Source organism: Zalophus californianus, chromosome 6 (genome assembly GCF_009762305.2).
Source record: "Zalophus californianus isolate mZalCal1 chromosome 6, mZalCal1.pri.v2, whole genome shotgun sequence".
In the NCBI taxonomy this organism is placed as follows: domain Eukaryota; kingdom Metazoa; phylum Chordata; class Mammalia; order Carnivora; family Otariidae; genus Zalophus; species Zalophus californianus.
The window spans coordinates 146,855,421-146,881,382 of NC_045600.1; the positions used below are offsets into that span (position 1 = coordinate 146,855,421).

At 52.7% G+C, this 25,962-nt stretch overlaps 2 protein-coding genes across 6 annotated transcripts; one reads left to right on the forward strand and one right to left on the reverse strand.

Moving 5' to 3' along the window:
• Nucleotides 1-413: 413 nt before the first annotated feature.
• On the reverse strand, nucleotides 414-20,462 carry LOC113908795 (synaptosomal-associated protein 47-like). Its single transcript, XM_035727962.1, has 3 exons — nucleotides 19,973-20,462; nucleotides 15,555-16,084; nucleotides 414-2,132 (listed from the first exon to the last, which is right to left on the reverse strand). The coding sequence occupies exons 1-3, from the start codon at nucleotides 20,324-20,326 to the stop codon at nucleotides 1,838-1,840; spliced, it is 1,179 nt and encodes a 392-aa protein (XP_035583855.1). The 5' UTR covers nucleotides 20,327-20,462; the 3' UTR covers nucleotides 414-1,837.
• On the forward strand, nucleotides 20,330-25,255 carry LOC113909847 (2-oxoglutarate and iron-dependent oxygenase JMJD4-like). Of its 5 annotated transcripts, none has more exons than XM_035727957.1 (6): nucleotides 20,330-20,729; nucleotides 20,820-20,985; nucleotides 23,163-23,288; nucleotides 23,570-23,837; nucleotides 24,348-24,494; nucleotides 24,853-25,255. In XM_035727957.1, exons 1-6 carry the CDS (start codon nucleotides 20,465-20,467, stop codon nucleotides 25,153-25,155), a joined length of 1,275 nt encoding a protein of 424 aa, XP_035583850.1. In that variant the 5' UTR covers nucleotides 20,330-20,464; the 3' UTR covers nucleotides 25,156-25,255. The 5 variants fall into 5 exon arrangements, with proteins under 5 accessions (XP_035583850.1, XP_035583852.1, XP_035583851.1 ...); XM_035727959.1 differs by having other exon boundaries at nucleotides 23,570-23,783; XM_035727958.1 differs by having other exon boundaries at nucleotides 23,606-23,837.
• The last annotated feature ends 707 nt before the right edge of the window (nucleotides 25,256-25,962 follow it).

Genomic DNA, 25,962 nt, shown 5'->3' on the forward strand with positions numbered 1-25,962 from the left:
GTCTGCACCTGGACATTTGGGGTCAGAGCAGGCCCAGCAAGCCTCTTCTCCCCTGCATGGAGTGTGCTGGCATCCCGCAACTGGCACGCGACACTCTCTCCGAAACCACCAGGTACACAGAAAACCCACGAATGTGGTGGAGCTCCATGAGAAGAGGGACTGTGGGGGCCCGGCACTGTGCCTGGCACGGGGAGTTCTCCATCAGCAGAATCAATGGCTGAAGGCGCTCTGTGTCAGGCCTAACAGCCCCGGGTCCCCTCAGTGCCCAGCCCCAGCCCCCCAGGGGCAAACCGCAGGGTGGGGGCACCGACGGCCTGGCCTGACGCCTCCCTCATCAGGGTCTTGGGCTCGCTGGTACTGCCCACCCTTCTCGGCCCCTTTACGGGCTTCCCAGTCCTGCCTTGAGAAGGGCCAAAGAAAAATCTGGAAATTCCAAAAAATTACTTGTTTACATTAACACTTCCAAAATTTTGGTGCTTATGGGACAGATCTATTTTCAGGTAAATTTCTTTTGAAACGTGAAACCATGTAGAGTAACATCAAAATATTCATGTGTTAGGGAACGAGGTTACATATTAGCACTGAAATCAATCACTTCAGAACAAAAAGAAGCAAACATATCTCTTATTGTAACAGACATCCAGCAATCAAAGTCAATAAGGAAAGCCTACTAGCCTGTTAGAAAAATCACAGTAACACAGACATAAAATCACCTATGGGAAAATAAGGTATTTTATGACTTTGGGATTTCTTAAGATGGGTGCAGAAACAAACTCAAGGGGAATTTACCCAATTAAGGATTTCTGTAACGGACAATGACAGTCTGGCAGAGGTGGTAGCTTCTAAAGCCAACAGGGATGCATACCTACAACATGGACTAAACAAACAGCACAGCAGAATAAAAAACAAAAACCACAGAATAGGCAATCCACAGAGAAACATGTGAAGCCCAAAAGCAAATAAGGAGCGTCAGATGCTCCATGTCACAATCAATCAGACATGAAAATAAAGACACCAAAAAGATGCCACTGGATACCATCAGGACGGCAAATCTGAGAAGTCAGATGACCCCAGGCTGCTGTGGGCAAGGCTGGGGCTGGGACCTGGGACCCTTGCAACCCCTGGGGCCATGCCCAGCTCCGTGCTCCCCAGAGACACTTGGGAGGACAGCACGCCTCACCAACAGTGGAGGCCTGCAAACCCACAAAAACTATGCTGCAGTTTTCAGAGATTCTGATTCCTAAACATGTCCCTGGAAGGCAGGCTGGGATGACCCAGACTGATGCCAAGGTCAGGGGTGGAGGGACTGGACACCCACCAGGGTGGGCAGCTAGGTGCCCTGAGTCACACAGAGGAAAGGGGGAATCGCCTACCTTGGAGCCTTCCTCTGTTCTGAAAGTGCCACCGAGCCTTGCTGAGCTCAGGGGAAACCCACACAGCCCTCCCGTGTGTGATACACCCGCGCTCCGGGACTCACACAGTCTGAGGTGGCAGGTACTGAGGAAAACGGTCTGAAGTGTTCTCATTTACAAACAAACGGACAGTCTGCACTGGTGCACAGAACCAGCAGATGCTCTCAGTGACACAGCACGTTAATGGTGTACCACAGGCCGCACCCCTGGAGACCGACACGCACTCACCCGCCTGCCAGACATAGCAGCCCTTCTCTGCTGGGGAAGACGTGCTGGCACTTCCCGGGCGTCAGGCCACCTTCTAACAACTCCATCTTCTTGCTGAACTGCACCTCCAAAATGGGGACAGCCTCGGGCATCTTGGCGGATATCAGGCGATAAGCTATGTCTGGCTTCCCGATGAACCGTTGGCGGATGCTAATTTCCTAAGGTGTGTGAACATTAATGTCGTCTATATCTTCTCTTTCAAATCTGTGCATGAGCAAAGAACTCGAGTCATGGATTTCCAACCCGGACACAAGGATGGTGAGACATCCTGCTTTAACATGAGATGCTGTTCCCTGGGAGATAAGAGCAGGAATTCGGACCACTACCCCTTCTTTTCCAAGAGCTTTGGGACTAGCCGTTGAGGTGCCCCCCTTGGGCTTTGTTTCTGCTGGCATCTTCCAGAGCTTGGAGCTAAAGGGCCACCAAGAAGGGGACTCCAGCTCCGTCAGCAACCTAAAAGACCAAACAAAACACAGAAACACAGTCAACTGAGTTTTAATGTTTTCCTGAGGACTGTGAACCATTTTGTAGTGTTCTTTTCCACAAGCACTCCGTGAAGCGGAAGAGCAGGAATTACTGTCCGTATGTTTTAGAAAAGAAAACTGAGGCTAAGAGCAGGATCTCGTAGGCCTACGGACACAAAGCCCATCAGTAGTAAACACAAAACATGAACACACGTCTTCTGACTAGAATGATGCCCTTTTCACATTGGACCCTGGGTAATTCTGACTCAAAACAAATCCTGACCTCAATCTGGAACTTTCTGCAGTAATCTCTCCTTTCCAATGTGGTAACAAGCATGTGTGGCTACTGGGCATCCAGAGTGTGGCTGATATAACGAGGGACTGAATTTTCAACTTAAGTACATGTGGCTGGTGGCTACCACAGTGGATGGCACCACTGTAACGTACCCACGAATACAAAGAGATCCACCTTGTAGCAAAAGTAAAAAAGGAAGCAGGAAAAGAAAAGCAAAGGAACAAAGATCAAATGGTATCAACAGAAAATAAATATCAAGATGGTGAAGTTAGACTCAACCATATTAGTAATTATACTAAATGTAAATAGACTAAATCCTCTAATTTAAAGGCTGTCAGCCTGGATTAAAGAAAAAACCACCAAGACACAGCTATGTCTTGTTTATAAGAGACACTGAAATATAAGGACACAGAAACATCAAAAGCAAAGGGACTGGAAAAAAGACATATTGTGCCAAAAGTAAACTTTAAGACAGGGAGTGTTACCAGGGATAAAGACAGACAATACACAATAATAAGAGAGTCAATTTGACAAAAAGACTTAATACTAAACATGTATATCTAACACAATTTCAAAATTCATTAAGCAAAAATTAACAAAACTAAAGGAGAAACAGACAATCACAGTTGTAGATTTCAACAAATTCCTCTCCATAATTAACACAGCAAGAAGACAAAAATGATTAGTAAGAATATAAACACTATTTAATCCACTCAGCCTGACTGATATTTATGGAAACATTATCCAACCGCTGAATGCACACTATTTTAAAGAATATTCAGAACTCTAAGAGTGTAACATGTCTCAATAAATTTCAAGTATACCATCTGTCCCCAAAGAAATGAAATCTGAAATTAATGACAAAAGACTAATAGAAAGTCCTCAAATATTTGGAGATTAAGCACAATTCTAAATAAAGGGAACTGGAAAATATCTGAAGTGAATGAAACAAAACAATATGCAGGAAATGGCAGGATGCAAATAGAGCAGTCATGAGGAAAATTTATAGTTCTCAATGCATGTATTTGAAAACTTCTCAGAAAGGTTTATAATCAGTGATCTAAGCTTCTGTCGCAAAAAGTTATAAATTAAACCCAGAGTAGAAGAATGGAAAAGCAGAAATCAATGAAACTGAAAACAGAAAAAAAGAAAATATTAACAAAGGCAAAAGTTGGTTCTTTGAAGTTATTTTTAAAAATTAAACCCTTACAAGAAATGAACAAGAATAAAACAAAGAGGGGTACCTGGGTGGTTCAGTCGGTTAAGCGTCTGCCTTTGGCTCAGGTCATGATCCCACGGTCCTGGGATCCCCCGCATCAGGCTCCCTGCTCAGTGGGGAGGCTGCTTCTCCCTCTCCCTCCGCTGCTCCCCCTGCTTGTGCTCTCTTGCTCTCTGTCAAATAAATAAATAAAATCTTAAAAAAAAAAAAAAGAAAGCAAAGAAAATGCACATTACCAATATCAGGAATAAAAAGGGAGGCATCACCATAGATCCTTTTAGCCCTGGAAAGCCTTCTAGGGGATATCATACCCAACTTTACACCAATAAATGGGACAACTTATATGAAATAGACAAAATACTCAAAACACCCAACCTTCCAAAACTGAAGCAAGAAGTAGTTTAAGAATATGAACACCCGGGCGCCTGGGTGGCTCAGTTGGTTGAACGACTGCCTTCGGCTCAGGTCATGATCCTGGAGTCCCGGGATCAAGTCCCACATCGGGCTCCCTGCTCAGCGGGGAGTCTGCTTCTCCCTCTGACCCTCTCCCCTCTCGTGCTATCTCTCATTCTCTCTCTGAAATAAATAAAATTAAAAAAAAAAAAGAATATGAACACCCATAACAAAGTGGCAGCAAGAGAAATTTAGAAAAAAAATCCCATTTACGAATGTACCAAAAATAATAAAATACCTTAGGGATAAATTTAACCAAGGAAATGAAAGACTTCTACTCTGAAAACTATCAGACCTTGATTAAAAACAAACAAACAAACAAACTAAAGATGACACAAGCAAATGGAAATACATACTATGCTCATGGACTGGAATAATTAATACTGTGAAAATGTCCATAATTCCCAAAGCAATCAACAGATTTAACGCAATCCCTATCAAAATACCAAGAGCATTTTCCACAGAAGTAGAATAATACTAAAATTTGTCTGTAACCACAAAAGACCTCAACTAGCCAAAGTGATCTTGAGAAAGAAGAACAAAGCTGGAGGTATCAGAATCCCAGATTTCAGGATATACTACCAAGTTGTAGTAATCATAACAGTACACAGTACTGACACAAAAGCAGACACACCGATCAAAGGAATACAACAGAGAGCCCAGAAATACACCCACACTTACACTGTCAATTAATCTATGATGAAGGAGGCAAGAATATACAACAGGGAAAGGACAATCTCTTCAACAAATGGTGGTGTGAAAACTAGACAGCCACATGCAAAAGAATGAAACAGGACTCTTTCTTACACCATACACAAAAATTAGCTCAAAATGGATTAATGGATTAAATGTGAGACTTGAATCCATAAAACTCCTAAAAGAAAACATATACAGTAAAATCGCCTTGACATCCACCTTGGTAACATATTTATGGATATGTCTCTTTAGGCAATGGAAAGAAAGTGAAAACAAACTGTTGGGACCACATCAAAATAAAAAGTTTCTGTACAGCAAAGGAAATCACTGACAAAACAAAAAGGCAATCGACTGAATGGGAAAAGTTATTTGCAAATGATACATCTGCTAAGAGATTAATATCCAAAATATATAAAGAACTTACACAATTCATCACCAAAACAAACAAACAATCCGATTAAAAAATGGGCAGAGGATCTGAATAGGCCTTTTCCCAAAGAAGACATCCATGTGGCCAAAAGACACATGAAAAGATCTCAACATCACTCATCATCAGGGAAATACAAATGAAAACCACATTGAGATAACACCTCACACCGGTCTGAATGGCTAAAATTAACAACACAGGAGACAACAGGTGTTGGAGAGGATGCAGAGAAAGGTGAACCCTCTTGCACTGTTGATGGGAATGCAAACTGGTGCAGCCACTCTGGAAAACAGTAAGGAGGTTCCTCAAAAATTAAAAACAGATGACCCAATAATTCCAATACTGGGTATTTACCCAAAGAAAATAAAAACACTAGTGATAAAGATATCCACACCCCTATCTCTACTGCAGCATTATTTACAATATCCAAAATATGGAGGTAACCCAAGGGTCTCCCTATATTGATAATGAAAATGTCACACACACACACACAGTGGAATATTAGCCACAAAAAAGAATGAAGTCTTGCCTTTTGCAAGCATGTGGATGGAACTAGAGGGTATTAATGCTAAGTGAAATAAGGCAAAGAAAGACAAACACTACATGACTTCATTTATATGTAGAACCTAAAAAACTAAGCAAATGAACAAACAAAAAGCAGAAACAGACCCATAAATACAGAGAACTGATGGCTGCGAGAGGGGAGAGGGTTGGGGGAGGGGCAAAATGGATGAAGGGGAGTGGGTGATACAGGCTTCCAGTATGGAACAAATAAATCATGGAGAGAAAAGGTACAGCATAGGGAACATGGTCAACGGTATTGTAATACCAACACAGATGGAAGCTACACTTGTGGTGAGTGTAACATTAACTTGTGAAATCACTATGTTGTACATCTGAAATTAACAGAGCATTGTGTATCAACTATACTTCAACTAAAAAAAGGGGCATGGATGTCCACCCTCAGTTGGCTATACTGTGGTGTGCTTTCCCCAACTGGAGCAGTGTCAGAAAAAGTACGTGAGGAGCCTCGACATCCACCCTTACCTGGTTGCAGTAGGTGTCCTTCCCCTAAGTGGGATGGTGGTAGGGAAGGCCACATGAAGAGCCATCAGTAACAAGGAAAACCTTACTGGCTCAGTGGAGGGGGATGGTAACAAGACCCCCCCCCAATTCTCCCAGCTAGGGCACAGTTATGGGGAAGCTTGAAATCCCACTCCCAGCCAGCAGCAGCAGGTGTCTGTTCCTACCCCAAGGCACAAACAAGGGCCACGTGGGGAATTGGGGCTCTCATCCTCACACAGCAGTAAGAGGAATCAGCTTCCCTTCTCCTTCCCTTCTTTCTCGCTTTCCTTTAAGAGAGAAAAAGAGAGAGTGGGGGAGGGAGAGAGAGAATCTCAAGCAGTCTCATCGCTCAGCATGGAGCCCAATATGGGGCTTCATCGCACCACCCTGAGATCACGGCCTGAGCCGAGATCAAGAGTCAGATGCTTAACCCACTGAGCCACCCAGGCGCCCCAAGAGGAAACAGCTTCTTACTCCTGGGGCACCATGTCAGGGAAAGCTCTGCTAAAACAGAAAAACAAGATTCAGAGTCTTAATACCCAAAATGTCCAGGATACAATGAAGAATCGCCATGCTAAGAACCAGGAAAATCTCTTCTTAAATAAAAAATAGAAGCAAATGCCAAAACCAGGATGAAACTGATGGGAATTACTGGACAAGAATTCTAAAGCACCATCATAAAAGTATTTCCACAAGCAATTATGGACATGCTGGAAATAAATAAAAAAACACAAAGTCTTAGCAGAGAAACAGAAGACACAATAAAGTATCCGGAAATTTTTGAACTTAGAAATACAATAACCGATTAAAAAAATGGGTAGACGTAGACTGCAGCCTGAGATGACAGATAAAGGAATCTGTGAAATTAAAGATCAAAGAACAGAAATTACCCAATCTGAACAACAGAGAGAAAATACTAAAAACAACAATGACAACAAACCCAAGGGTCCAAAACAAAAGACTGAACACTCATCACCACCACTCCAGCAGGAGAAGAGAAAGAGTGTCGGGCTGGAAAAGTACTCAAACAAATAATGGCTGAACATTTCCCAAGTTAGGCAAAAAGACATAAATAAGATAGAGTTAAAAAAAAAAAAAAACCTAATCAGACCCCACAGCATAAAACCAAAGAAATTACCGTGAAGTTATGTTAAACAAAGAAAAGATCTTGACAGCGGCACTAGAGACCTCATCTATAGGAGAAAACCAATTTGAATGGCAGCGCACTTCTCGTCAGAAACCATGGAGCCAGAAAGAAGTGGCACAATGTTTTCAGTGCTCAAAGAAAAGAACTGTCAGTTCAAAATTCCACAATGAGTGAAACTTTTCTTCAGGAATAAAGAGGAAATTGAGTTATTCTCGGAGGAAGAAAACCCACAAAGAAATTGCTGCCCTAAAAGAATGTCTTGAAGAAGTCAATGAATCAGAAAGGAACTGATAAGGGCAGGAATCCTAGAACATGAAGAAGGAGGGTAGAGAAACAGAAAGAGTACAAATATAGGGAAATAAAATGCACTTGCTTTTTTCTTTTGAGCTGGCTAAAATATGTATGGCACTTGAAGTAAAAATTACAAAATTGATGTGGTTCTCAAATAGGTAAACGAAGTTAAGATAATTAACTTACAGAGGATTATATGAATCTGGTAGGGTAAACAGACATAAAGACAGTGGTTAGGTTTCTACACACCACTCAATTGGGTAAAATGTCAACACCAGGGGTGCCTGGGTGGCTCAGTCATTAAGCGGCTGCCTTTGGCTCAGGTCATGATTCTAGGGTCCTGGGATCGAGCCCCGTATTGGGCTCCCTGCTCTGCGGGAAGCCTGCTTTTCCCTCTCCCACTCCCCTGCTTGTGTTCCCTCTCTCGCTGTGTCTCTCTGTCAAACAAATAAATAAAATCTTTAAAAAAAAAAAGTCAACACCAGCACACTGTGACCAATTATGCATATACAACGTAATACCTAGAGTGTCCAATGAAGAATATATGTAAGGACATACATTCACAACAGTGTAGGTAAGTCACAATGGAATTCTGAAATAATATTCAGGTAACCTACAGGAGGCGGGGGGCGGGGAAGAAATGAGCAACAGAGGTAACAAGTAACACAAAAAATAAAACAGCAGATTCAAGTGTTTTTACACCACACTAATAATTACATTGCTAGGATGGCAAAACTGCTCCAGGTTCAGTCCAATTTCTATCAAAATCCCAGCTGGCTCTTGTGCAGAAACCGGCCAGTTAATCCTGAAATTCATATAGAAATGCAAGGGACCCAGAAGAGCCAACGATCTTGAAAAAGAAGAATAAAGTTGGCTGACTCCCACTACCTGAGTGCAAAGCTTACTACAAAGCTATGGAAATGAAGATGGTGTGGTACTGCCATAGGGTCCACACATGGATCAATGATAGAACTCAGTCTAGAAACAAGCCTTTACGTGTAGGGTCAGCCGGTCTCCAACAAGGACAACAAGACAATTCAACGGGGAAACAGTGAATTGAAATATTGCTGAGACCACTGGATATCCACATAAAAAGAAAAGAAGTTGGGCCCATTTCTCATGCCATGAACTGCAAGTGGATCACAGACCTAAACAGAAAGGCTAAAAAAGAGTTAACCTCTGTGACTCTGGATTTGGCAATGAATCAGATATGACACCAAAGGCAAATGATGAAAGAAAAACAGATACACTTTAAATCTTTTAGGCCTGCAGCCAGCCAGGTCTGGGCCACAGGCACGAGAGATGCAGTCAGGCCCTGGGATGCTGGTATCCCGAGGAGGAGTCGAGGGTGTGGCCACGAAGAGGGCCCGGGTGCATGCTTCTGTAGAACAAAAGAGCACTGGCTGAGCTTGTAACAGGGAAAGCCATTTCCCTACTAGGGGATAAGTCTGGCACAGGCTATGTGTCCCAAGCCTAAAACCCATTCTTATGAGGCTGAGAGTGCGTCAAAAGACTTTATGCACAAGACTGCCTTTCCAACACAATGAATTTTCAGGTGCATGGCTTGAAGTTCAGCCCACTGGGAGGATTTCTGAGTCATGCCTGCATATTGCACAAAACCATCTGTAAACCAGGCTCCACAATTTTCCTCCTCAGTCAACTGACTGTAGGGTGTTCCCCAGGTAGGGAATGTGCCCTCAGTGCAGGCTGGGAGAGAAAAGGCGGTATGGCAGGAGTGGGGGCCATATGACCTAGCCTATGCTTTCAGGGCCTGCTGGAGCCTGATCTCCTGTAGCAGGGCTCTGTTCTGAAATCCTACTCTGTGACTCCCTATAAAGGTCCCGCAAGGGCTCCAAAGAGCACCGTTGTCTACCACAGATACTTGGAGCGCCACTGGATCTGCTGGATCATGTGGCCCAGGTGGCACCTGGACCTGCTACAGAGCCTTCTTATTCTGGACCCCACTCAAAACTAGCAACTTTTTAAGTCACTTGGTAACTGGCCAGAGTAGCACACCCAAGTGAAGAGTATGTCGCTTCCAAAATGCTAAGGGGCTCACTAGGCGCCATGTCTCCTTTTAGTTTTTTCTTTTTTAAATTTTATTTATTTATTTATTTGAGACAGAGAAAGAGAGAGAGAGAGAGAGAGAACGTGCACAAGCATGTGTGTGAGTGGGGGGCAAGAGCAGAGGGGGGAGGGAGAGGGAAAGAATCTCAAGCTGACTTCCAACTGGGTATAGAGCATGATGTGGGGCTCAATCTCATGACCCTGAGATCATGACCTGAGCTGAAACCAAGAGTTGGACGCTTAACCGACTGAGCCACCCAGACACCCCAAGTGTGTCTTCCTTTTGGTTGTAGGAAGAGCCAGATGCAAAATCTATCCTTCACCATAAAAAGATACCTCAGTAAGCCCCACTCCACTGGATCCCTAGAAATTTCAATGAGGATGAAAGTCCCTAATTTCTGTCAGATTTCTTTCCCACCTCTGACAAGCAAACATCTTTCCAGTGCATCTAGAGTAGCTGCTACTTCTTCCTTGAGCCAGTCCGCACGGTATCCCCCATGTAATGGGCCAGCATGCTATCCTGTGAAGGGAGAGACAGTCAAGGGCCCTGTGACATAAAGCATGACACAGGGCTGGAGAGCTGGTATACCCCTGAGGTGGGACGATATGATGCACTGCTGGCGGCTGAAAGCAAGCTGATCTGGTGGTCCTTCCTAAGAGCATTTGCCAGACAGACCACTGCAGAGAACGTTCCAGAGGATGTGTTCATTTGCTCAAGCATCGGGAACAGCAACTGCAATTAAGAGTACCACCTGGTAAGTTTAAGACAATCCATCTTTGTTCTGCACCGTCGAGTGAGTGAGCTGAGTGCAGATGATGCAGGCTCACTATCCATGCACCCTTCCAGTCCTTGATGGGGGCACTGATCTCAGAAATCCCTCCAAGAAGAGGTTACTATTCTAGGCAGTCCAGAGGCTCCCACTTGGCTTGGCCACCAGAACAGCCCTCACTACACAGGTCAGGGAACCAGTGTGCGATTCTGCCTGCTGCTGGATGATGTGCTCCAGGACTGGGATGGGTTCGGGGCCTACTGGGCCCACTGTGACACTACGAGGCAGACCTCAGTTAGAGCTCCACTGATCCCTTGACCCCCAGAAGCCCCTACTCTGACTGGTCTGCTGCCATCGGGTCAGTTCCAGCATCCAGGGGTCCCAAAAAGTCTGGTGGCTTCCTGCTCCCCAGTGCACGGCCACCCTGGTTAAATGCCACAAGTCCTGTGGGGGAAGGCTGGGAGAAAGAACAAAGGTGTAAACTTTAATTAATTAATTAATAAAGCTTTTATTTATTTATTTGAGAGAGTGAGAAGGAGAGACCGTGAGAGAGTACAAGTGGGGAGGAGAGGGAGGAGTGGGCTCCCCAGAGCAAGGAACTTGATGTGGGGCTTGATCGCAGGACCCTGGGATCATGACCTAAGCCAAAGGCAGACGCTTAGCCAACTGAGCCACCCAGGGGCTCCCAAAGTGTAAACTTTTAGGAGCAAACCGGGGTCCTTCCAGCTTCCCCATCATTCAAGGGGTTTCGAACCTGCAAACTCGGTCTTCAAGTCTGGGAGCTGATTCAGGGGCCGTGACTGCTTTTTAATTCAAGTTAGAAGCCTGCTCACTTGACCTGGCCAAAGTATGAACTGGGTCAACTGGGGCTCCTGGGTGATCCTGGGGTCCTGGGATTGAGCCCCGCATCGGGCTCCCTGCCCCTCTCCTTGCTCGTGTTCCCTCTCTTGCTATGTCTTTCTCTGTCAAATAAATAAATAAAATCTTAAAAAAAAAAAAAAGAACTGGGTCAACTGCCCATCTACTTCTCCTCCAGGAGCACAGGTCTCTCGGAGTCAGACTATTCTGATCACGGCTTTGGCTCTGCTGTCCATTATGGTGACCATCCCCACTTGTCTTCAGTGGCCAAGGGCCACTGCCTGGCCCAGCCACCCCAGAATCTAGTTATCCCTGCCTCAGAACCCTCTGTGTGGAAAAAGACAGAATTCCAGGGACCTCTGAAAACAGGCGTGAAGTTGGGCCTCAAACCCCAACAGACTGGAAGTTCATTTAACGAGAACCCACCTGGTGCTGCTAGGCCCCACCTCCGTCTGGCCACCACTGCAGGGGGCGTGGTGAACTGCGAGCAGGAAATGGGAGCAGAGGCCTCCCCCAAGCCGGGAGGCACACCCCAGGCCCTTCCTGCAAGGCGCTTTCCAGAAAATCCTGAGAGATAAGAGGACAGTAACCCACAAAGTAACAACAGGCGGCTGCTATTCAAAAGAAACATTTGGAGATTAAAAAATAAATCTTAGAAATTAAAAATATCACAAAAATGGAAGGGTAGGAGGAAGATGAAACTCAAGAAATAGTAGAACAAAAAGACAAGGAGAAAAATGAGAACGCTATCAGAAGATCAATCCAGGACGGCCGGTAACCAGACAACGGGCGTTCCAGAAGGAACACACATTAAAACTGAAAGGCAGGGGCGCCTGGGTGGCTCAGATGGTTAAGCGTCTGCCTTCGGCTCAGGTCATGATCCCAGGGTCCTGGGATCGAGTCCCGCATCGGGCTCCCTGCTCCTTGGGAGCCTGCTTCTCCCTCTGCCTCTCTCTCTCTCTCTCTCTGTCTGTCTCTCATGAATAAATAAATAAAATCTTTAAAAAAAAAAAAAAAAAAAAAACTGAAAGGCAGAACCGCATCACATGCTCACCGAACACCTGTGCCAACGACCCCCAAGAGCCAGGAGACCCCCACGAGGAGCACCCATTGGCGGCTCTGTGGGAGCTCGCTGTGGAACTGTGGCACGTGTGGCCCTGTGCATGCCTCTCCAGCTTGGGCTTTCGCAGTTCAGTGCTCCCTGCATTTTTGCTACTTTACCCATTTAAAAACTCTTATAAATGTTGCTTTTGTACACATCTACCTTCAACTTGGTTTTGCGTTATTAACATTGCTTTAAGGTGGATCCAAGTCAGTCCGTGCAGATCTAACAGAAATCAGTGTCTTGAATCTGAGTTGGCAGTGATGTGGGAAACAAAGGCAGAAGGAAAGGTAGATAAAATTTTTTGTCCTTCTACCCTGCAGCCTACTGACAAATACTGCGTTACTGTTAATGCCTGGCTACAAGGAAAAACCACCTTGGTCTGACAATAGCAAGGGCTCTGGTAACCCATGTCGTCCTTAGCAGATGAAGATCCTTTTGGAACCTCCCTTTACTCCCCACCCCACCCCAAAGTACAGCATCATTTGCTCCTCATAACCTCAGCAGCAGCTCTTTCCGTCCACGGGTCCATCCCCGTGTTTTAATAAAACCACCATTTTGCACTGAAGACATCTCAAGAATTCTTCCTTGGCCGTCGGCTCTGGACCTCACCTCTTTCCAAAAACTACACAGTAGTGACTAATTACTGCATCCCCTTGAGGATCGACTGACTACAGCTGCCTCAGTGAATGTGCCCATCCACACACGCTGGGCTTCGTCATGGGGTCTGTGCACCTTCGGCTTAGCTAGGTCTTGCCAGGGGCCGAGCCAGGTCCCATCAGTGACAGCGACACAAGACGTCTCGTCCCGACCCACACCCTGTCAGTCGGTGTTGTCCCACATCTGTACTTGTTGGTTTAGTTTACCTTTCTCTAATTACTGGGGTGCCAGTACCTCCCTTTCGTGGGCTGGGCTCATCTGCTTAAAAACAAGGCCGTGTGCACTGGCCTCCCTGTGCCCCCTTCCCAGTGGCTGGGAAGAGTGCTGCCAACAGCTTCTGACGCAGCCACGGAGCCAACACGGGGCCCCGGGGCGTGACCCAGAGCAGAGCCTTCGACCTCCCTGGGACGCCGACTTTCCCCTGCACCTCTGTGGGAGGGCGGGGGGAAATAGCTTCCCAGCTTCTGTAAGCCACAGGATCTGAGGATCTCCGTGACGGCAGCCGAGCCTACACTCCAAACAATGGTCCTGCCCACTTTTCTACCGAACTGGCTTTTTCTCATTCTGGCATATGAGCTCTCTACCTAGCTGGGTATGAATCCCCGGGTGAGAATACAAGTGGTTACTACAAGCATCTTCTCTAGCCTCAGGTTCATCTTCTCACTTTTGTGGTGTTTTTTTTTTTTTTTAAGATTTTATTTATTTAACAGAAAGAAACACAGCGAGAGAGGGAACACGACCAGGGGGAGCGGGAGAGGAAGAAGCAGGCTTCTCGCTGAGCAGGGAGCCCGATGTGGGACTCGATCCCAGAACCCTGGGATCACGACCTCAGCCAAAGGCAGACGCCCACCGACTGAGCCACCCAGGGGCCCCATCAGTTGGCCTTTTGTTAAAAGAACATTTCTAAATTGCCAGATTGTTCTCCAAAAGGATTAACCAACAGACATTCCCAAATAGCAGTGTGTGAAAGCGCTTATTCACTATCCTCCAGCTGGTACTGTGTATTCTTCCTTTAATTCCTTTTTTTTTAATTCTTATTAACCTGATCATCAAAACCTAGATTTTTATTATCTTAATGTTGACATAGCCCCCCACTGGAGGGCTGGGGTCGGGCCTGCTCTGGGATGCCACGTGGCGACCCAAACTCCAGCTCACGTCTGAGTCCTGGGGAGGATTCTCTGCATGCCACCAGCAGGTGAGGGGAAGACAGCACACAGATGGTGTGGGATGGGAGGCTTTCAGAGACCAGGCCTGGAAGTGACCTACATCACTCCTGCCCACCACTCAGTCCCATGACCTCCCCCACCCCATGATGGCACGGAGGGCAAAAACTGCTCAGCTATGTTCCCAGAACCAAAACTCACAGAGGTCTGAGCACCTTCCACCTCAGTTACCACAGGCACCCCTCTTAAGGGCAAGATTTGGGGCCGTTCCCTGCAGCACTAGGTCTTTCACCATGCAGGCACTTAGGAAAGAATATCCCAAGATAGCCACAGGTGGTAACTGCAGACTGGGGTCACTTGGGGCCAAGGGTTCCCGGCACCAGCGGGCACGTGTCCCTGATGTGAGATAGCGTTGCCTACGCTCAGGGCCCAACACGAGAGGCCGCCACCTTGTCATGAGCTCTGAGGCAGCCCTCCCAGGTGCTAAAATCCCTTTCACACTGCACACGACTTAGAGTCAGGGCAGTGCTTGGCAAACTGGGGTCTTTGGGACCCTCCAGGGGGGTCTGTTTCTTCACAACAGCACCACGACACTGCTCGGCTTTTCGCCCTCGCTCTCCTGCATGTACGGGGAGCGGCCCAGAGGTCCCGGGACACAGGATAACCCGGAGGGGAGGTGGGGGGCAGGCTGCAGAAGCAGGTGGAAGGACCTGGCCATCTCTGACACGGCCCACTCTTCCCACTAAACATGTCTGCTTTATCAAAGCTATTTGTCATTGACAAAGTGACTTCCGTTACTAGGTCATGGGTTCATTATCGTACTTTTTCAACGGACAAATACTTTTTTAATTTCTTAGTTTTTAAAGAAATGCGGCAATGTTGGCACACACAACCACATAAACAAAAGCTCCTTGGGGCCACCACTGTTTAGAAGACTGGAGGGGGTCCCTGGTTTGGGGACCCTGGTTTGAGCTTCAGCTCAAACCCTGCAACCACATGGCCGTGCAGAACAGCAACTTCATCTGTGTGACCTGGCCCCTCGGCCTGTTTCCCCCACAGGATGAAACGAGGTAGCCTTCCTTATTCACACAAGACTGGAGCTCTGCACCAGGCACAGAATGTGTCCCTCACCAACGCCCACCCGGCATCACTGCGCACGGCAGGGGCGTGACCCGTGTGTCCGAAACGCTCCCTGTACCTGTCAGCCACGTCCAGGTCAGATTCCATCTTGTCCAGGCCCTTGGTGATGCTACCCAGCTGCTCGCCCTGATGGTGGAGGACTTGGGCTGTCTCTTCCAGGCGATTCTGGGAACAGGCCATCAGACCAGTCAGCTGCTTCCCCTTGGTCACAGGGAGCGGTGCTTCCGACGGAGACAGCAGCAGCTCTCTCCAGAAATGCTCGATGATGGTGAAGACTGCATTCCGACTGGGCTGCAAGGAGCTGAACCAGTGCTTGAGGTGGTCCTTCTCCAGGACGGTGATAGAACTGAAGACAAAGTGAGAAGCCTCCTTCTTGATCTCAATCACACTAGACAGGGGGAAGCTGACCAGGGCCTCCCCGGTTTTATCAGTTGCAGATCTCAGGGAGTGAGAAGGTAACGAAAGCTTTCCAGGAACCCATCGCTTCTCCGGTTCTAAGTAGTAGGAGCAAGGCCAGGAGTGCACACAGACCTCTCTGCTCATCTGGCTCCCGGGCTGGTCTGCCCCACGGCCACGGCCACTCTGCCTCTGGAGGAGAGGGACAGGTTAGCGGATGGGTGGGGCTAGCGCGTGTCAGCACACTTGGACCACAGACAGGAGGACCGCTCGGGGTGCTGAGTACACCGGGGACTCCCACCACCCGGGACTGGCAGGATGGAGGCCCACCCCACCCGAACCAGGGTCCACGGCTCGATGCGACTGCCACCCCAGGATCCTTCACAAGAACACCACTTCTGCTGTGACAGCCCCACCAATACACAGTCCTCTCATGTTCCTACACTAACACTCTCCTCTCGAAATCTTCATCATAAAGGAAGTAATCCTACAGGCAGACCTTTCCCTTCTTGCATGGCCCACAAATTCATCAAGTTCTACGTAATTATCTAGCTTCGCATACGTATCTGTACGTACGGTTTTACACGGCTGTAAGTAGTGAAGGTACGCTGTTCACATCTACGGCTTTTGCATTTGCTAACAACGTTTGGGAAGTCAGGCATGATGGATGTGATGCAATCCTGACAGAATACCACGTGCGCCCCTCTCACTGATCAGATAAGCCCACAAAGTCAGGAAAGGAGGAGAACCTCGTGCAAGGTCAAACCACAGGTACGTGACGTGGACTTGGCTACAACTAGACTTGGGAATGCCTCGTGCACCTCCCTTGTGTGCAGAGGTCCAGCTGGGGCCTGTCTTCCACACACACCCCCGCCACGCTATGCGCACACACAGTTATGGCATAACCTCGTTTGTAAACACGGGAGAACAAATCACTGCTATTATCTCTTACAATACTGAGAATTGTGGGAGTCTCTGAATCCTGGCCATGGCTTCGAGGCCCCACAGGCCATGTGGGGCGGCAGGCACCGAGGTGCCAACACTGACATCGTCCCTGGCTCCTGAAGCTCAGCGTCCACAGAAACCCTCTGCATTTGTTCACTGAGTTATACTTAAAAGACCCAGACTTCTCCATGATGCCACATCAAGCAACCAAGGCTGGGCAAGACAAGAAAAGAGCTTGCATGGCATGGAGCTTCCTAATTACACGGAATCCAAGTGCCTGGAGAGTCGGCAGACAGCAGGCTCACCGTGTGACCTCAGGAGGGCGCTCTGAAGGGCCAGCCAACCCACAGTTCAGACCTGCTGAACACAGCACCGAGTTACCTCCTTGAGAGCTTTCACACACATCCTACGACCACCTGGGGCACAGGTGCAGCACGGCGGCCTCTCCTCTGGGACGAGGTCTCTCACTGGAGAGAGGGAACCAGAAAGCAGACGTGTCCTGCTCAGACTTCTCTCCCCAGCGAGAGGGACATCCACCCAACACTGAAACACAGACCACTGTGGCCTGCTGGCCTGGGACCTCTACTGGCACAGACCTGTGAGGTCCCCCGCACAGACCCGCCAGGGCCGTTGTGCCACGGGGCCCCCGAAGTCATTCGGACTGTGGAGGCTGGGAAGGTCTCTACTCTCAGAACGGGGAATACTACCCACAGTTTCTGGTGTTTCCCAGTCCAAGAGCGAGATCGGAGGCTGGGTGCCTCGGCCCCACCCTGGACCATGCTCCATGTGCTGGTCAGCACCTGGAGCCAGCCTGACCCTCGTCCTCCCCGCTGAAGGGACCCTCCTGCCATTCAGCCACCCGACCACCACAAACTGTGTCCAACCCGCAGAGAGAGTCAGGGCCTGTGCTGTTCACCACTGTCCAGTGTTGGGGAGCTTGCTGCAGCTAGAGGCTGAGTCTCTACTAACAAGAGCCTGTACCCCGGGGGGACTCCAGAGCTCCAAGCGAGATGAGACACACATGCTCCAGAGCGATGGAGTGTGGCACTGCAGGGTCTGAGGAGCTCCGCTCTGCCACGTGCTTTACAACCATGGAAAGTTCCTTCACCCTCTGGGCCTGTTTACCCACCACTCAAATGACTGAAGACCGAAGGACAACAGCAGCTCTGAAATATGCTAGAATTCAAAGAGAGGAGGACACTGAGGCGCCTGGCTGGCTCGGTTGTTAAGCGTCTGCCTTTGGTTCAGGTCATGGTCCCGGGGGTCCTGGGATCGAGCCCCGAGTTGGGATCCCTGCTCCGCGGGAAGCCTGCTCCTCCCTCTTGTACTCCCCCTGCTTGTGTTCCCTGTCTCACTGTTTCTCTGTCAAATAAATAAATAAAATCCTAAAAAAAAAAAAACCACAAGGAGAGGACAAGGAAAGAGGAATGAAGCAGAAACGAAACACTTCTCACTAAGGTGCTACACGTGAGGACTGTGAGAGCAGCCCTCGGGTTTGAGGATTCCAGGAAAAAGCAAGCGGAGAAACCTGTGGTCAGCACGCTTCCTACCACACCTTTCCATGGCGTTTTCCCAACAGACGCAGTGAACAAGATGAAGGGGAGGGCCAGAGCAGGAACGACACGCCCACGGCCTCCCTCTCCCTCAGCTGTGAACTCACTGGCCACACCTGTGAGGAATTCCACACCTGGACCACCCCGGGCACAGCGAGGCCGCCTGGGAAGGCAGCCCAGCACACACAGCATCACACAGCCCTTCATGCTGCTCCACCAGCCCACCTCACTGGTGTGCTCAGCCCAGAACCCAGACACTCCCAAACTCACCCTCCTCCCAGGCCCCCCTCTCCTCTGCCTTTCCCCACCTGCCGTCCTCCCTGCTCTCCGTCTGGGTAAGCTTTAGGTTACGTGGGAAGAGTCCCCCTCAAGCCCCTCTCCAAAGCTCAGAGTCCCAACTGGGGACAACTCCCTTACCCCACCCGCAAAGGTAAACAGGGTGGCATCTTCCTCACTTAATAAAGGGGCGACATCTACCCCTCGTCCTCACTCAGAGTGCCCCTTTGTTCAGGAACGACATACGTGGCATCCAGATTTTACAAGGCACGGCCACCAACTCAGAGCCGTAAACGCAGAGCTCCAGAACTGAGTCAGGCATCTCTCCCCAGCTGCAGGACTACAGGATGCATCTATCTGCTTTTCCCTCAGGGCGATGGCAGGTCTTAATCGCTCCTTCTTGTGCTTGCCCATGTATGAGACGTACTCCCCTGCCCATGCTCCGCATCCATGCCATCTGCCAGGCTCCCGTAGCAGCGAGCCTGCGTTCTTCCCTTCCAGACTGACGGGGTAGCTTGGCGTCTGCAGAACCTTGTCTCTAACATGCTCAGACCCGGACGTGTCACCCCTACCACGTCCCCACTCAGACACCCCCCATTTCCGTCCTGCTGGCGTGGGCCTCAAATTCTCACCTTTGATTCTCCACACCTGCATTTCAGGCCCCCTGTTCCCCCACCAGCCCCTCACCATCCGCTCCAGGCCCCCACCATCCCCTTAGGCCCCAAGCATCTCTTCCAGGTGCCTACAATCCCCCTGGGCCCCCAATATCCCTTCCAGTGCCCCAGCATCCCCCTGGGCCCCCAGCATCCCCTCCGGGCCCCCAGCATCCCCCTGGGTCCCCACCGTCCCCTCCGCGCCCCCAGCATCCCCTCCGGGCCCCCAGCATCCCCCTGGGCCCCCAGCGTCCCCCTGGGGCCCCAGCATCCCCCTGGGCCCCCAGCATCCCCTCCGCGCCCCCAGCATCCCCTCCGGGCCCCCAGCATCCCCTCCGGGCCCCCAGCATCCCCCTGGGCCCCCAGCGTCCCCCTGGGGCCCCAGCATCCCTCTAGATCTCCAGCATCCCCTCCGGGCCCCCAGCATCCCCCTGGGTCCCTAGCATCCCCTCCGCGCCCCCAGCATCCCCTCCGCGCCCCCAGCATCCCCCTGGACCCCCAGCATTCCCCAGGACCCCACCTTTGGCCCCGGGGCCTCTCTGTCAGAACAGGAGAGGTTCTCATCGCGGCAGCAGTAGCAGGCGGGACTGAGCCGGGAGAGGGTCGGGAGGACTCTAGCACAGGCCCGACCGCAGACTGGGGGCGCCGCTTACCTGTGTCACTGGGGAGGCGCGAAGACGGCCACACTCGGGTCTGGCGCTGTTTCCGACGCCGGACAGACCAGCCAGCCGCTCCAGAGGCGCTGCGGGACGCTCCCGCGCCTGCGCAGAACGAGGGCCGCGGGCTGCTATGCGCGTGCGTCCAGGGCCAGGCGCGCCGGGATTCGTACTCCGGCAGGAACTCTGGCCGCATTCTCTCGATTCCGCTCGGCCGCGCCGGGCCGACCGCAAGCTCCGAGAGTCTGTGCCGCGCGGTTCTCGCTCCGGCTGGCACGGAGGCTGGGGAGCAGCCCGTGCCCGCTCCAGCGCCTGCTCCGGAAGTAGTTGTAGCAAGTACTTCCTTTTCATCTCTCCGTTTGAAGAGCAGGGAAGTGGAGGCCGGAGGCGGGTGCCGGGCCCACGCCCCTCGCCGGGCTGCGGCGTCCCCGGGACCCGGGCGTCCCCCGCCGCCCTGTCGTCCAGCGCGGGCGCCGAGCCGGGCCGGGGATGGACAGGGAGACGCGCGCGTTCGCCGAGAGCCACTTCCGACGCCTCCGCGGACGGCCCGCGGGCGGGGTGGGCGCGACGCCGGGCCGCGTGGACTTCATCGAGAGCCCGGACTCTTTTTCCTACGCCGACTTCTTCAAGGGCTACCTGCTGCCCAACGTGCCGTGCGTTTTCTCCAGCTCCTTCACCGAGGGCTGGGGCAGCCGCAGGCGCTGGGTGACGCCGGGCGGGAAGCCGGCCTTCGAGCACCTGCTGCGGAACTACGGTAAGTGCGGAGCGCGCGCGAGCAGCCAGGGCTGGGGGGCCGCCGCCGTCCGGGGGAGGGCGCGCAACGTCCGACGGCCTCTCGTTTCAGGAGACGTGGTCGTCCCTGTGGCCAACTGCGGGGTCCGGGAGTACAATTCCAACCCCAAGGAGCACATGCTCCTCCGAGACTACATCAGCTACTGGAAAGACTACATCCAGGGGGGCTCCTCCTCTCCGCGCGGCTGCCTCTACCTCAAGGACTGGCACCTGTGCAGGTAAAGGGGGCGGAGCGCACAAAGCAGCTTGTCGTTTCCCCGGGTGGGAGTTGCAGTGCGCGCACGAATCTGGCTCCCGCAGCGTGGTTGGAGGTTCTCCCCACCGCCGGGCCGGCCACGCTGCGTCAGGTGGGAACCCAGGTGGGCCGAGGCCGCCTCTCCTGGGTGTCCTGGCTGCTAGAACCATCCTTGCGGGCTGCACGCCCTCTGACGGGGCGTACCTAGCTGTGCCTTTCCTGTCCGCTGCCCGCTGTTCCCGCTCAGGCCAGGTCTCACTCACCCTGGCCGCCCCAAGTCCCGCTCCACCCTGCTCAGCTCACTCACATTCTCAGCCGTCTTCCCAGCAAGGCTGTGCCCGAGCTGTGTAGCATCTCCGTCACGGACCAGCGGCTCGCCTGCCCTGTCCAAGGAGGCCTTCTGTGGTTCGAGCACACCCTTCTTCCACCCTGGGAGCTCCAACGAGGGGCCTCTGGGACATATCTCGCACTCGTGGGCAGCCACACCCCGGCTGCTTGGTTCCCTTGCTCAGAGGGCGTCCTTGGGTTGTGTCCATTCCCCTACCCAGCGGTGTGCTGGTCACAGGCAGAGACCCTCCTCCTCACACCCCAACCAGCTGGTACAGGGCACAGTATGGGCTCGAAGAGTTTTGTATAAATGAGTGAACGATTGAATTCTTGTTTTGCTGATGTGGAAACTAGGGATATTACAGTGAGTCACTCGCTTGCGATTCCCAAGACCCATCCAAGAGCATCTCGCACCGGCATGCCGTGGATGCTCCCAGCCTCACAGCGTCCTGTCTGGCAGTGAGAGCTGGCCCCAGGGGGTGGACCAGGGACACCCAGACCCTGGTTGTGGCCCCCAGGGACTCTTGATCCAGCAGCACATAGGACTCCTAGACCCAGTGCTCCTGCACGGTGGGCGTGGGCTTCAAATAGGCAACAAGTGTGTTACAGGTGTTACACGGGACGTTCCTGTCCGTTGTTTGAAGGTCAGTTTTGACTGAATATTATATATCTTCCCTGGAAACCCCAGAGCAAACAGAGCAGAGGGAGGCCAGACAGGCAGAGACGGCTCTAGGGGCCGTGATATCTGATTTGAGGGATAAGTGGCAGTCTGACATCCTGCAGAGGCATGGCGTTTTGGGGTACTACACGTGGTTTGGTGCTCCTCGGGCTCTCCCTGATCATGGCCTCTGACCATGAGTGATGTGTGAGCTACTCAGAAGCTTGTTCCAGTGCGTCGTTGGGAGAGCTCACTCTTTCTGGAGCTGGGTTGGCGTGCTTCTGTGTGTGTGTGTGGGGGGCATTTTTCTGGTTGCGGGGATCAGGCTTTTGGACCAGGAGGAGTGGGGGGCTGTGGGGTAGGGGAGAAGGACCTCAGTGGACATGGGCCATAGTGCCTGGGCCACTGGTCGGGCATCCACTCGGCAGACTCGAGGTCACTGGCGGGGCGAGAGCGTGGACGAGGCCCACAGGTTCTGGAGAACAGCGTGATGCAGATGAGGCACTTAGAGCACCAGCTCAACCAGAGGCTGGAATTCTGGATCTGGCGCAAGAGGGGTCTGGAACAATGGCGGTGCTGCCTGCACGGGTCATCTGAGTGGCATCACAACACCCCCAACGTCGTTTCCTCTGTTTACGATGGGGGTTCGTTCCTTGCCCGGGGCTCAGGTGGGGTCGCTTGGGCCTGTGGTCATGTGCTGGCTGGACTCGCGCAGGGTGGCCAGCCTCACTGTGGACGCCGGCTGCGGAGGGCAGTTCAGCGTCATCCGTGTCCTTCCACACCTCTGGCTGTCTCCTGCTCGGGGCACAGGGGCCAGAAGGTGGCCGCTCCTGCCCCGGCCCCCCCGTCACGCCCTGCAAGGCCCCTGTCACGCGCTGCAGGGTCCCCGTCACGCCCCGCAGGGCCCTCCCGTCATGCCTCGCAGGCCCCCCCGTCATGCCCCGCAGGGCCCCCCCCGTCACGCGCCGCAGGGCCCCCCGTCACTCCCTGCAGGCCCCCCCGTCACGCCCCGCAGGGCCTCCCCCCGTCACTCCCTGCAGGCCCCCCCCGTCACGCCCTGCAGGCCCCCCCGTCATGCCCCGCAGGGCCCCCCCCATCACGCGCCGCAGGGCCCCCCCTTCACGCGCTGCAGGGCCCCCGTCACGCGCTGCAGGGCCCCCCGTCACTCCCTGCAGGGCCCCCCTGGCCGAGGACGTGTTCACCCTGCCTGTGTACTTCTCATCCGACTGGCTCAACGAGTACTGGGACGTCCTGGACGTGGACGACTACCGCTTTGTCTACATGGGGCCCGCGGGCACCTGGTACCGTGCGTCCCTCCCAGCCTCCTCTCTGCGCCTTGTCCCTGCCCCACATGCTCTCCTCAACCCTGTGCCCTCTGCCAGAGCCTCTCAGAGATGCCTAGGCCGTGGGGAAGGCTGCCGGCCGTCCCCTTTCCAAGCCTCCATGCCTCCGTTGCCCCTGGGGGCTCTGAGATGGGGGAGGTGTGAGCGCTGGGGCCCCTGGGGCCCGTGTGCTCGGCCAGCCTTTCTGAAGCGCCAGACCACCTCTGGTTCAGTAGGCACCGACAGGAGGGTTCACACAGGTCACCGTTCCACGCCGACATCTTCCGCTCCTTCAGCTGGTCTGTCAACATCTGCGGGAGGAAAAGGTGGTTCTTCTTCCCTCCGGGGCAAGAAGAAGCCCTTCGGGATTGCCACGGTGGCCTGCCCTACGACGTGACTTCGCCCACGCTGCTCGACGGCCGCCTGTACCCCATGCGCAAGCACTGCAGTCCACCCCTGGAGCTCACGCAGGAGGCAGGCGAGATGGTCTTTGTGCCCAGCGGGTGGCACCACCAAGTCCACAACCTGGTAGGGTGGGCACAGCCCACCGCATGTGCGTGCCATGCGGCCCAGGCAGGTCAGGGAGACGCCCTGGGGTCCCACTGGTCTGACCCCAAGCCCAGAGCGTCCATCTCCGGTTGATCTGCCCCTCGGCTTACCCAGCACACTCCTCACCCTTGACACATTCTTAGATGCCTTTCCACAGAGAGAGGGCCAGGCGCACCCCTCCTGATCCCACAGTGGGCAGGCTGCCCCCTAGAGAGCCTGGGTATGGGATTGCACGGACCGGAGAAGGGCCACCAGCCCCCGTTTCTTCCCTGGGCAGCAGTGGGTCCTTCTACACCGTGGAGCTTCCCTGGGAGCCCTGCTCTTGGTTAGCTGTGCACTCAGAAGAATCCAGCCCCGTCTTTATGCTAGCACCTACCGGGAGACAGGAGCAGCCCTTCCTGGCCGAGGAGGGTTGCAAGGACCTCAGGACAGGGCTGGGGGATGGTCTGGTGTGGACTCATGGCGACACCCACACCCCACCCCTTCCAGGAGGACACCATCTCCATCAACCACAACTGGGTCAACGGCTGTAACCTGGCCAATATGTGGCACTTCCTGCAGCAAGAGCTCCGGGCCGTGCAGCAGGAGGTCAGCCAGTGGAGGGACACTATGCCTGACTGGGACCATCACTGCCAGGTGGGCCAGCCTGGGCAGGAGGGAAGGACTGGGAGGGGCTCTGCAGGGCCAGGGCTGCAGGGTGGGGAGGGCGTGGGGCAGCCCTCAGGGCAGCCTGCATTCTCAGAGGAGGGCTTGTTCTGTAAGCTCAGAGCTGTGGCTTTGGGGACGTGGTAGCCGCCAGCCTGCCCGTGTGAAGGTCGGTGTGGTCCTGAGGCAGGTCACTGGGGCTTCCAGGTTGCAGGACTCAGACCCATCGCTGGCTGGCTCCCGGGTATCTCTGTTCCCATCCTCTGGGACTGGGCCCTGCCCATAGTCCTCAGACACTTGCCTGGCGCTGCGAGCAAGCCGCGGCTCACTGGTGCTCCTCTCTGGCCAGGTCATCATGAGGTCCTGCTCCGGGATCAATTTTGAAGAATTTTACCACTTCCTCAAGATCATCGCCGAAAGGAGGCTGCTGCTTCTGACGAAAGAGCTGGGCCCTGGTGACATGGAGGGCAGTGCGGGCAGGGGGCTGGGCCCCCAGCAGGCTGCTTTTGATGTCAGCCGGATTGCAGAGGTGCTGGCCTCCGTGGTGGCCCACCCCGACTTCCAGAGAGTGGATACTAGCGTGTTCTCACTGCAGCCGGGGGAGCTCCTCCAGCAGCTGGAGGAGGTCGTGGCTGCCACTGCCTCTCTTTAGGGCATGAGGCTTGCATCAGGCGGGGCCCCGAGGCACCGGCACGGAAGGCAGGCAGTCTCTTCCACAGCGCCTTCCAGAAATAAAGCTCTGTGCTGCTGTGTGGCATGGGACAGGTCACCTTCCCGCGGAGCCTCGTGGCCTCAGGTGCTCTTAAGGGTGTGGTACTGTCCTGACTGTCCACTGGCATCCCTGGGACCCTGATGCCTGTGCAGAGGGTTTGGGCTCCCTGTCTTCATGAGGCTTAGCCAGGGCTGAGTGCTCTGGATCCAGTGAGGGGGTGGGTGGGGAGGTCCTGCTAAGTGAGATCTGCCGCCAGAAGGCCCGGAGTGTGCTGGGGACTCAGGCGTGGGGGCAGCATGTGGTTGGGATTCCTGGTGCCCCCAGCCTTCCCTCAGCAAGGACCAGCATCCCAGCCCGTAGGCCTCCCATCCACAGCAGTGCGAGGCAGCTGGCTTGTCCTGCACGGTTCCCTCTGCAGTAGGACCACGCCCCTGCTCGGCTCCATCTTGCCCTGGAGCAAGCCCCTCCTGAGTAGGCCGGACATCCTGGGGCCCAGGACCTCTTGTGTCTATCCCACAGGAGAGCCACTATTTACATGGAGCTTGCCATCCCCCTACTGGCCTGTGCTTCCCCCCGTCCAGAGTCCGGAGCCAAAGATGTCTGTATGGTCCGGGCACCAGGCCAGGCCTCATACCTTGTCCCTCATGCAGGCCCCTAGGCATCACAGGTGCACCGTTCAGGGGCCCCTTAGGGTCGGCTGGCACCCGTGATTTTATGTCCCTCTTATTTGTGGCAGCACTGCCTGTG

Coding starts and splice junctions, on each gene's coding strand:
- LOC113908795 (XM_035727962.1), bottom strand. CDS start 20,326: ATGAAAAGGAAGTACTTGCTACAACTACTTCCGGAGCAGGCGCTGGAG. Junction 16,085..19,972: donor GCGCCTCCCCAGTGACACAG/GTAAGCGGCGCC, acceptor CCTCTCCTCCAG/AGGCAGAGTGGCCGTGGCCG. Junction 2,133..15,554: donor GACCTGGACGTGGCTGACAG/GTACAGGGAGCG, acceptor TTGGTCTTTTAG/GTTGCTGACGGAGCTGGAGT.
- LOC113909847 (XM_035727957.1), top strand. CDS start 20,465: ATGGACAGGGAGACGCGCGCGTTCGCCGAGAGCCACTTCCGACGCCTC. Junction 23,289..23,569: donor ATGGGGCCCGCGGGCACCTG/GTACCGTGCGTC, acceptor GGGTTCACACAG/GTCACCGTTCCACGCCGACA. Junction 23,838..24,347: donor ACCACCAAGTCCACAACCTG/GTAGGGTGGGCA, acceptor CACCCCTTCCAG/GAGGACACCATCTCCATCAA.